A 12,045-nucleotide genomic window follows, 5' to 3' on the forward strand; every position below is an offset into this window, starting at 1 on the left:
GTTGAAAACTTCTATCCCCTGAACTGAGAAAGTGACTTTTTCTGGAAAGATGCAGCATTCAGTTTAACCTTGAGCATTATATTCTTCTGTCAATCATTTCTTCCACCAATGGAGCAATGATTTTCTACAATAACCTTGTACTCAAGTCAATGCATTCTCTGAGTTTCACAAGATACCATTTCATCTGGGCAGTTTCTTGAGCCACGGTGATATATCCAGTGCACTGATGAGATTCACTGCATTGTATTCCCTTGCTCCAGATGCACCAAGTACCTGAAATTCTGCAGAGAATCAGCTCACACGCAAGATTTGTTGTGAACTGACCAGCTGGACAAAATAGTGGTTTGCCATTATCGAATATAGCAGCGGGATGTAAATGATTGCAAGTTATTGCCCAGTTTTTATAAATTATCTACTTCATGTGTATTTCATGCAGCCCTGCATATGTACTCTGCTTGTTGTGCTCCTAGCTATTTTCTGCAGCCAGCTTTCCAAGAAAAGCCAAACGGTTTTAGTAAAGAGACCATCAAAGTTAAGCTACTGAAAGAGCACATTGATGCTGAAGAAGAGGCGCTTGCTGCAACACGGCCTTACACGCTGAGAGCACTGAGGCTCAAAACATGGAGCAATAGGGAAGAAACACTCAAAGGCAGTGATAAAATGGACAATAATTTTGATTCTCAGCTGCACAGGAGTTGGCCCAGGGGACCTGGCTCCTGTGTCAGCACCTCGGTCACTGGGATCGCTGCTCGGAGGAAAAGCTTTAGCCCTGCTCTTCTTGCTTGCCCTCTCCTTTAAAACCTCCTGTATTCCTCCCTGTACCCTGGCACGGCTTCAGCAGGCAGTGAGAAGACCGTGACCATCTCCTGAGAGCTGTGGGTCTCTGCTGCAAGTCAAGAGAGAGGTTTCTGTCCGGGGCAGACAAGGATTTCACCGCGGTTAATCTGACGTGTTTTGGACATTTGTAGAGGAAGATGCTGAGAGAAGCTGAATTCACTGAGGGGAACTTAAGCCTGAAATGGGAAAATGCACAGTAAGCTTAGGAGCCATTACAGATCTGGTCCTGCTGAGTGGGGACTTCTGGTTAGTGAGTTTGGATTTTGGACCCCCAGTTCTTATTACACGCTAAACCTGTCTATCTGAAGAAAAATAAATCCTAATGGTTTTTAAAGCAGCTCAGTTTAACTGAACTGCAGTCTTCCATGGACCTGGGAGGAGGAAGGGAAGGAGGACAGGAGAGGACAGAAAGCAGAAAAAAACTTAACCTTTGGTTAATTCTGATTTATTTTCCCACCAAGACAAGCTCTCAGTTTCATCCAGTATTACAGGCAAATGACAAACTGACTTAATACGTAGAGAAATATTAAATGACATGTTACGGCCATTTTTTTTTTCATTTCCGCTGTAACAAAAAACCTGTATGAATAGCTGAGAAGTCTTTGTCTGCTAATACTGGATTACATGTAACCACAAAAATAAATGCGGCTGGAAACTGGCAAGCTGTGCAAAGCTAAAAAGAAGAGTGCATGCCTTGTGCTACTGAAACACAGTTAACTACACGTTCAAGCACAAAAGACACAAAATCACGTAAGCCCTCAATTACGGCTAGCAGCTGCTCGCACAGGCTGGAACAGAGCCTGCTGCACACAGAGCAGGCAGCTCGGTATGGGTGAGGGGGGACTTGGAGTATGGCTAGGGGAGGATGTCCTAAGTGTTGCAGTGAGAGTAGCTTTGGTTAACAATTCATTGTTTTTAAATTAACCTTCCCTTCCCTTCCCTTCCCTTCCCTTCCCTTCCCTTCCCTTCCCTTCCCTTCCCTTCCCTTCCCTTCCCTTCCCTTCCCTTCCCTTCCCTTCCCTTCCCTTCCCTTCCCTTCCCTTCCCTTCCCTTCCCTTCCCTTCCCTTCCCTTCCCTTCCCTTCCCTTCCCTTCCCTTCCCTTCCCTTCCCTTCCCTTCCCTTCCCTTCCCTTCCCTTCCCTTCCCTTCCCTTCCCTTCCCTTCCCTTCCCTTCCCTTCCCTTCCCTTCCTTCCCTTCCCTTCCCTTCCCTTCCCTTCCCTTCCCTTCCCTTCCCTTCCCTTCCCTTCCCTTCCCTTCCCTTCCCTTCCCTTCCCTTCCCTTCCCTTCCCTTCCCTTCCCTTCCCTTCCCTTCCCTTCCCTTCCCTTCCCTTCCCTTCCCTTCCCTTCCCTTCCCTTCCCTTCCCTTCCCTTCCCTTCCCTTCCCTTCCCTTCCCTTCCCTTCCCCTCTTTCTTCCCTCTCTCTCTTTCTCTTGCTCTTTCTCTTTATTTCTCTCTCTCCTTCTCTCTCTTTCTCTCTTTTCCTCTTTCCTTTTTCCCTCTTCTTCTCTTCTCTTCTCTTCTCTTCTCTTCTCTTCTCTTCTCTTCTCTTCTCTTCTCTTCTCTTCTCTTCTCTTCTCTTCTCTTCTCTTCTCTTCTCTTCTCTTCTCTTCTCTTCTCTTCTCTTCTCTTCTCTTCTCTTCTCTTCTCTTCTCTTCTCTTCTCTTCTCTCTTCTCTTTTCTTCCTTTTCTCTTTCTTTTTCTTTCTTTTTCTTTTTCTTTCTTTTTCTTTCTCTCTTTCTCTCTTTCTCTCTTTCTCTCTTTCTCTCTTTCTCTCTTTCTTTCTTTCTTTCTTTCTTTCTCTCTTTCTTTCTTTCTTTCTTTCTTTCTTTCTTTCTTTCTTTCTTTCTTTCTTTCTTTCTTTCTTTCTTTCTTTCTTTCTTTCTTTCTTTCTTTCTTTCTTTCTTTCTTTTATTATTTTTTTCCCCTTTTTCTTTTCCTTCTCAGCCGGCGGCGGGGCCCCGTGCTGGGGCGTGGGCGTGGGCGCGGCGTGTGCCGGGCGCTGCCTCCCCTCGCTGCCTCTCCCCCTCTCCCCGCTCTCCCCTCGCTCTGCTCCTTCTCGTCCCGGCCCGGCGGGGACTCCGCTCTCCGCTATGCCTCCACCGTGTCCCCGCGGGGCCCTGCCCGGGGCCTTCCTCCTCTTCCTCCTCCTCCTCCTCCTCCCGCTGCTCTGCGCGGCCCCCGGTGAGTGAGCGCAGCTTTGTGCGGGACGAGCATCTCCCACCAGCACCTTGCTTTTGGGGCTCATTGAGGGTTTAGGGGACTGGCCACGAGGACACGCTCCATGACAATTCCCCAGGCTGATCGTCCCAGCCCAGGTGTTGTCACTGCTGGAGACCTTCTGCTGGAAAAGGCAAACTTTGTGTCAGGCAGATGAGGTATTGGGGCTCCCTCCCCAAAACTGCTGGGGAAAGGGTGTCAGAGGGTTGGAGGCTTCCCTGTAGCTCGCGGTGCACCAAGGCACGTAAACGGGAGCACTGGTGGAAACTTTCTCCAGCCTTTCCCTTGGTGGAGGGGAGTTACGGCATCTCTCTGTGTGCCCGTTGAGATACGACTGTTTTGTTGTTGTTATTTCATTGCTAAATAGAGTGGGTAGCTGAAACGTGTTTTATTTTTGCTTCTCCAGACGTTTCGAGAGGAAATAAGCTTAAACTGATGCTTCAAAAACGAGAAGGTAAAGAGACAGCAAATTGCTTTCCCTCTTTTATTTATTTAATTTTTTTTCCCCTCTGATTCAGCTGTCATCAATCACAGCTCTAAAAGTGTCCTCACTGCTCTAAGAGAGCAGCCAGAGGAGCGCTGTATGAGCACCTAGCCCAAAGCTGGCCGTGCACAAGTATGTGTGATGTGACTCCTGAGAGCACAGCGCCAGCTCTGTGGTGTCTGTGCCCACAGGTCCCTGTGGGTCCTGCTGCTGTCCCCTTGGGACACCTTCCCTAGGTGTAGGTCCTTGTGTGTTACCCGTGAATAGGTGACTGCTTGTAGCAGCAGCCATTCCTGCACTCCGGCATCTTTTGGCTTTTCTTCTGTCTCCCAGTGAGAGGAACAGCCCAGGGGGAAGCTCCTTGCAGGCAAGATGTTCCTCCTACCTCTATGCACGCTCCTGGTTTCTCAAGAAGCCCACCCTGCCATCACATGGCACTGTGCCACTTTGATGAGAGGATCATCACTGTGCTTAGCAGGGGAGGGGCTGTCCAGCCCTCACCAATGCACGTTTTGGATATACTTGCGCTCCTCCAGCAGCAGCAAACCCCTTATTTGTGAGCCTGGCATGCTGAGAGCATTCCCCCACGTCCCCTGAGCTATGCGTTTCTCCAGCTGCTTCTGGCTCTGTAACTTCACCTCCTGTCTTCCTTCCCTCTCCTGTGGCTGCAGCACACAGAGGCCAGTCTCCTGTTCTCTGTGTGGGTTATTGAGTTAAATTCCACCCTTAACATGTCTTCGGGCTCAGAATAGCTGTTACAAAGTCCAAGAGAATAGGAATAGCTGTGAAACTGTACTGTATCGCCAGTCCCTGTTTTTATTACCGCTACATACTCTGCACTGCCAAGGACGGAGGTAATGAGCACAACGAAATGTTTACAGTGGGGTACATTTCAGGCTGATTAAAAATTTTCCTGGCGTGTCTTTTGGGGGGGAATTAATTCCAGCCCCCGCCGCCGTGAAGCCCGAGGTGTCGGTGAAAGAGAAGGCGGCCAAGGAGTTCCTGAGCAGCCTGAGACGCCACAAGCGGCAGCTGTGGGACCGCAGCCAGCCCGACGTGCAGCAGTGGTACCAGCAGTTCCTCTACCTGGGCTTCGACGAGGCGGTGAGTGAGGCACCCCAGGAACGTCAGGGCTCAGGGTGAGCTGTTCCAGGGGCTGCCCTGCTCCTGGTCACGAGTTGGATGCTGAGATTTTGTTCATCTGGTTTAAATAGCAAACGTTGCACAGAAATATAAGCTCGGTATTTGTTAGAGACTTCCACGTAGTTATATTAACAGACAAAACAGTGTTAAAATCCTGGCAGGAATTCTTGCCTTCTACCGAACTTAAGCTTAACAGGTTACAGACAAAGCTTGCCTCGAGAAATAGTCGGCCAGACAGGGTAATCAATTGCGTCTCAGGAAATGAGTTTGGCAGGCTCGACTCAATCAATTTGCTTCTAAACACGCTGAGAAAGCCACACCAGGCTGGTCCTGGGTGGTGTTCTTCAATGAAATTGCACCACCGTCACCTACCTCGCATGGCTTCCGGCCCCTGCCAGCACTGGCAGCTGTGCCTTGACTCTAAATGCGAAAGGAAACCTGCCTGGCAATGTGCTCCCTTCAAATGATAAGGATATATTTCCCTACAACAGTTAATTTGTATAAACACTGGAGTGGAAGCAAGAGTTCCCAGCTGATATGCACGCTGCACAAAGCCCCGCTCAACAGACACTGAAAGAGAGTGGAAAACGTGCATTTACTTGCAGTCCCATGTGTGGAGTAATTTGTACATAAATAAGAGGTAAAAATAGATATAGACTTTGAATTCCTGGCTTCTGTCAGCTGCATGAATGTGTTTAATGAGACTGCACGGGCACAGGCAAGCTGGAGTACATTTTAGACCTTTGTGTTACGTGGATTGCTTAGAAGATGAATGTACTCATTTTCAAAGCTGGAACAATTAAAAACAATCCTTTGCTTGGACTGCAGTAATGAAGGCTACGTTTCTTTGTTGCTCCTGGACATTATGCAGATACAAGTTACTTTTTAACAGCATGGCCGTACCCCTGACACAATAGGAAAAATAACAAGCGCAGCATTGTGGATCCCCAACTGGAGACTGGGTGCAAATCCCAAGAGGTTAAGTAGCAAGGACAAGCCATGCAGATAAGATGTATTCCTCGCTGCACGTTGCTGTGTGCATTGATGAAAATGAAACGAGGCCTGTTGTGGGGCACAATGAATCCACTTAGGAGCTTTTCTGGAGTATTAAGACAGAGTTTTAACAATGAAATAACTGTTTGTTCCAGCCGTGCTTTAGCAAGGACTTAGGCCATACTTACCCATTGTGTATTTTGCAAAACTTTTTTTTCCAAATTTTGGCCAAAAATATTTCCAAAGAGTCATTCATATGGAAAGGCTTTGGCTTGGCAAGTATTTGATATCCTTGCATACTGTTTTTCCACTGCTGTCGTGTACAGAATTGAACTGCCTACTGCCTATAGCTGTATGTTTGATTAAAAATGGAACATGAAAAATAAAATAAGTGAGACATCAGAGCCAAAAAGTGAAGGGTTCTCTCACTCATTTTGCAATTGGAGGCCTTGTAACTAAGGACATAGGGGAACAGAAAGACAAATTTTCATATTTTTAAGTGCAAAACATTGAAATGTTTCTATAGTCTGCTGTTGAAAGGGTAGCAGAAATATTAATGGTGCTCAGCGTGTGTTCCACTGGAAGATGCTCTCAGTTTAAGCACTGCATAGAGGGCAGGGCTGTGGGGTGGTGGGTCCCAGGCGGGGCTGGTCAGGACATCAGGACCACATCAGGGTCTGGATATGTCCCATAGAGAAAGTTGGTGCAGTCATAAAACCTCTTGGACACAGGGATTTAGTTTTGTCAGATACGTGATGGATCTGAATTTCTGGAGGAACAAAAGAAAAAAGGAATCTGTCACCTTTTTGTTTCCTTTTATTCTCTTCATTGTAAAGTTTTATTCTTGGACAACAAGTATTTATATTTATTTCTTTATTATTTTTCTGGCAGAAATTTGAAGATGACATGTCCTATTGGACGAGCTTAGGGCGCGGTGGCAACGAGTACTACGGTGGGTACTACCAGCACCACTACGATGAGGATTCACCAATTGGCCCGCGGAACCCCCACACCTTCAGGCATGGGGCAGGCGTCAACTACGATGATTACTGATGCCATTTCTCCTCCCTCAGCTGGTATCTATAGGGCTGTGATGGGCAAGTTGGGTCTAAGTGGCCCTGCTTCCCCTGCTGTTTGTATAGAACAGCAAGTGTAAAGGAGCTGCCAGATTTTGAAAAGAGAAATATGACTTTTTAAAACTATTGTTACTTAGTAGTACACTATATATAAAGTGTTATAGAAATAAAGTTTTTTTTTTTTTTTGATAAAATAAACAATTTTTCATTATTTAGTAGAGCTGAGTAGAGTGAGTTTCATTGAGCTGTATTACTAGAGATTAATTTTTAAAAAGGCTTTTTCATTTGCTTTCCTACACCTAATTGTAAAATTACATTATGTCATCTAGCTTGGCATATAGAGAATATAATATATGCCAATACGTATCAGATGTGCTTGCTGATTCACATTTGTGTGAACAAATACATCCAATTATTCCTAGGGGAAAAGAAAAAAGAAATCCTCTCAAATGAAAGCTGCCATGTTGTCTCCTCTGATATTTCCATACCTACTACACACAGCCTTACAAACTTGTGTGGTACGGCACCCTTACAGCTCCTGTTGGGGCAAGGAGAAAGAGGTTCACAAAAGCTAATTACAGCATAGAGAAGCTTGCTTGCCTCCAAAGCTTGTGCAAGCAAAGGATTCTCCAGGACAAGGGCTCCAAGGAGGAACCCGACTTCAGCCCTAGCCTAACATGCTCCAGAAACTCCACATTCCCCTAGATCTTGGAAGACTTAGCAGACTCCTGGCCAGTTTAATCGGTTTGAACTGGTTTGTTTCCTAGGGTAGAAGACCCTTTACTCCCAATCGGGAACAATCCTGTTCTGAGCCAAGCACTCCTTCGCCCAGTTGGAAAACACCTATTCCTGGAAGAACGCTTCCACTTTGTGTCCTATCAAAAAAGTGCAAAGGAGTTGGCAAAGTTTGAACCCTGCTGATGATTTCCATCATTTCCCAGAATTTAAAACAACTGGGAATTCAGACCTGCCGAGTAAGAAGAATTAAAAAAAAGTGCTGTAAATAAATACCATCCCTCCCTAGGCCTTTGCAAGCCGTGTCCATTCCTGCAGGCTGACTCAGTCCAGCAGCTTTCCGTGTCTTGAATGCTCCCAGTAGAGTCAGCAAGATCTGCATTCTCTAGACAAAAAATAAAATAATCTTTTCCATTACATTGTGCCCATACTGGGCAGGCTGGAGCAGTCTAAATCATGTTCCTAAGCGCCACATCCAATCTTTCCTTGAACACCCCTAAGGACGGGGACTCCACCACCTTCCTGGAAGAAGCAGGAGTGGGTTTTTTAGTCTTCCAGAGTAGCTGGGCTTCAGTTGACTTCTTGGAAACGGTGCACGGTCTTTGCTTTACATTTTTTTTTTTTTTTTCCCCAAGCAACAGCTCTGAGGGGAGGACACTGTCCTTCTTGCAGAGGACCCACCTGACATGAAGTTCCAATGTTGCAAAAGTGCATGCAATAAAATAAGCAGCAAAGCAAGCAAGCAGGCGTGAGCCATCACAAGTTTAGGAAAAAGGAGGAAAAATATTAATAACAATTTGTCAACAATGCATGGAGTGCTTCACAGTTAAGTACATTAGTAAAGTCAATTGTTTCCTTTGAATATTTCTCTCCCCAAACCCAGACAAAAGTCTCCACCCTGTCCCAGATTTCCTATTCCACTGCACAGACAGTGCAGGGTATGCATCACTTCACTGGGACAGAAGAGAAAAAAAAAAGTGGGAAAAAAAATATGAAATTTGCTATTATGGGTAGGTAAGTAAGAGAAGGAAAGGGACTGTGAAGAGGAGCAGGGAACCAGAGTTTGATTTTTGCAAGAAATATGAATTGTTATTTCAGAAAAACCTCCGTGTTGATGCAGCATCACATTTGGGAGCCCCCTGCCATACAGAAGGAGCTCTGCTTAGGTCCAGAGCTTTTGCTGCCGTTCGTTGTAGCTCTAGGGAGTCAGAGCTGCCAATAAGAACTTTGACATGTGAGATTTTTTCACGAACATGGCATAAAAATGGGGTCTCGAGGCCACTAAAGGGATTCAGGTGGAGACAGGGAAATCTTGGTCACCCTGGCGCACATGAATAGTGTCTGCATGCCAAGTCCTATCGCAGTCCCGATCTTTTCCATGCCATACTCTTCTCCCACCACTTGTGATCCCAGCACTGGGAAATATTTAGAACAAAGCCACTATGGATTTGTGCTGGCTGCATTTCCACTGATTTCAGGGGCAGGATGTATGGATGTTAGGAACCAGCAGTGCTGAGTACACGCTTCCCTTACTGGTAACAAAGCATCCTTTTTCTGTGGACAAGTCTTCTCTGATCAGCCTCTGACAACCTACAGGGACTTCTTGGCCTCGAGTAGCATTAAACTCAATACTAATGAAGGCCTGGGGAGCAGCTCAATCCATCAGACTAATCAAAGCCCTGTTTTGCCTTCTTTAGCCTGATCTCTAAGGGTAAAAAAATGTATGCAATTGCATTTGTGTCTTCCCTCCTCCCCTGCTTAAACTCTGAAAGACAATCCCAAACATATTCAACAAAAGTGAACTTTAAAAAATATATATGTGTTTCTAAAAATTTCTGGGAAAAAAAAAAAGGGTAACAAAGACATACGTAGATGCCCAGAGGTGAGATCAATGGTTGCTAAATCAGAATCTTAGAGGAGCTGCAAACACCTCAGACACAAAAAAGGGGGTTAGATGACTCTCCCCAGAGCAGAAAATCTAACCTAAAGACGTGAAGCTTCTCTAGACTATGTTCACAGAACTACTTACTTAAAACAACTGTCTGCTAGGCTCTCTGTAGCTGTTTGTGGACCAATAATGTGGTTTACGGAGCTTCTGAGCAGCACTGTGTGTAGAAATACGTGTAGTCCATGCGGGGAAAAAAAGTCCTACTGTGGACCTCACACTGTGATAACTTCCAGGCAGCAAGGGTGGTCCTCCTGGTGAGATTCAAGGAGCCCATGACCCTGGATGCCTTACACACCTCTCCTTCTGTAAAACTGACCTCACTTGCCAGCACTGAGCTATCCAGTTCACCACACACCTCTGCTAGCACTGCATGTTCTGTACTGAGCCAGGAGGACTCGCACCTAATGCCAGCGAACTGCCCTCTTGTGCCACTGTGTCACTGCCACTGTGACTAAATAGGGACCACGTAACATAGGTCATGTTAGTTTAACCCTGCCTGCTTGCCTGGGTGCCAACAGGAAATCCCAACTCCCAAATTTCCTATTAAAAAAAAAAAAAAGCAACACGTTGTGCTTGGGCATTGAGATGAGAACATGGCTTGGCTTACCGCTGTACTCCACCGTCCTCTGTCAAAAGTGGCTCTGCTCAAGTGGCAGCAGCTGTTTCGTACCTGTGGTTCCCTGCACACCTGATGCCTTCCTCCTCCTCGGATGTGTAGCACCAGGTGGGGACAGAGAGCACCAACACACAAACCTACATGGCTTTCTTGAAGTCTCAGACCAAACAAAACTTGAAATTATCTTAGATTTTCAGTGTTCAGCACCAGCGGACTCTGTTTTAACACCCACGACTCATGCTTTTCAAACTGTCTAGAAAGCCAGCCACTGGCTTCAAACACAAAGGGCAACACCACCTCAGCTGCTGTTTCTAGAAGACAGCATACAGAAAGGATATGGGAACTGAACCAGGAACCACTGCAACAAAAGCTAGAAATGGCACAAGAAAAGTGACAGATCAATGCAGTCTGTCACTCAGTCCCAGCGGGAGGCGTACCACATACTGACAAATGGGTTGTATCAGCACCAGGCATTTGCCCTCTGACCAATTTGCCCCTTCTGTGAGGGAGGTCAGGCTGTGAAGTAAAAAGCTTTTAAATTCAGATCTGTAGCATCCAAACATTCAGAATTCCTGAGGGACTTTTTTTTGAAAATGCACATTTTCTGCCAGTCTCCAGATGCACGTTTGTTCCAGTGCAGTTTACGTATTTCACACTAAAGTAATTGAACAAAATGAAAAGCAGTCCTGGAAACAGCAGCTGGTACCCAACAGTTCCTGTTTCTTGCTCAGTGGCTGCTCTAAATGCAACCCTGCATCCAGCAATTCTTGTGCACCACCTCTTCATAGATGCTTTGGTGTCCAACAGTGCAATTTGAATGAGAAGTAAATATGAGGAGAAAGAATACCTTTGCCCCAAATTGTTTCTGGAGTCCTGGGGAGCTTTGTCAGTCAGCCTGGATGACCCTCCAAGCCTTGCAAGCACCAGGAGGTTCAGACAGCTTTGGTGGATGGCATGCTCTGACAGGGGGACCTAAATACCACACTGCCCCCAGAGCCCTCCCTGGGTTTGGGTGCCAGGTCAGCCCAGCAGGTAACTCCCACCTTGACCATCAGTCTGCAGACCTCAAAAACGTAAAGGAGCTGTTCCTCAAAAGCTAACGAAACATCAAGCTTTAATGAGATAAAGTCAAGTCACTTTGCTTGATGAGATTTAGGATTTTCGATTTTGAGTGGCGCTAAGCCAAAATACCTTTTAAAAGCCCTCTGCCAATTCTTCCTTCTAGGTATTCAGCCTTTGGTGTGTTGCGCTGCGGAACTGGACAATTTAATTATAGTTTATTTCTTTAGGATGACAGGCATAGTTATTGAAGTTGTAAGCATTTACTGGCAATTCAATAAATGCTTAAAATAGAAACATTTCCTCAATTAGGGAGGGTGAAGTTAGCAGCCATGGCTTAAAGAAAATCTTATACTACTGCATCACTATCAACTGCCTGAATTGAAATAAATCAGGATGTTTTTTTTCCTATCCGTTTCAACATCCCACATCCCCTCCTGTGTAGCTATTAAGAGATGAGCAATGCAAGACAAAATGCTATTAACCTTGAGCCAATTATTTACAATTATTTATGTTACTTCCTAATTAATTACACATCTGCGTATATATTGTGTATGCCAGAGATGTGGCCACAGTGAAACACAAACTAGTAAATAGAAGTTTCAATATTTTATTAAAATAGCATATTCAACCACTGTAACCAATAATACATTAACTTTATTCCCAGAGTACGCACAACACAGTAGTGATTCAAAATATCCTTATCCATGGTAATCAATGAAAATATCTCAAATTCAAGTGTACAACTAAAACTAAACCTTTGAAAAAATCTCTCATTTAAAGAATACATAAAGCTCTCATACAGAATTCTCTTAAACTCCTCTATACTAGGCGTCAGTGTCTCTCATCTGACAATACCACTAGCTTTTTTCTTATGCATAGTAACATCTCATATTTTATAGTACCCATTTTATAAATAAATTGGTATTTTCCATC

The 12,045-nt window shown here is 45.3% G+C and overlaps 1 protein-coding gene across 1 annotated transcript; it reads left to right on the plus strand.

The window, feature by feature from the left end:
• The first annotated feature begins 2,820 nt into the window (after positions 1-2,820).
• Positions 2,821-6,951, plus strand: ECRG4 (ECRG4 augurin precursor). The gene is made up of 4 exons (XM_032197721.1): positions 2,821-3,019; positions 3,462-3,509; positions 4,486-4,643; positions 6,567-6,951. Exons 1-4 carry the CDS (start codon positions 2,929-2,931, stop codon positions 6,726-6,728), a joined length of 459 nt encoding a protein of 152 aa, XP_032053612.1. The 5' UTR covers positions 2,821-2,928; the 3' UTR covers positions 6,729-6,951.
• The last annotated feature ends 5,094 nt before the right edge of the window (positions 6,952-12,045 follow it).

The sequence above is a fragment of the Aythya fuligula genome, chromosome 1 (genome assembly GCF_009819795.1).
Source record: "Aythya fuligula isolate bAytFul2 chromosome 1, bAytFul2.pri, whole genome shotgun sequence".
NCBI lineage: Eukaryota > Metazoa > Chordata > Aves > Anseriformes > Anatidae > Aythya > Aythya fuligula.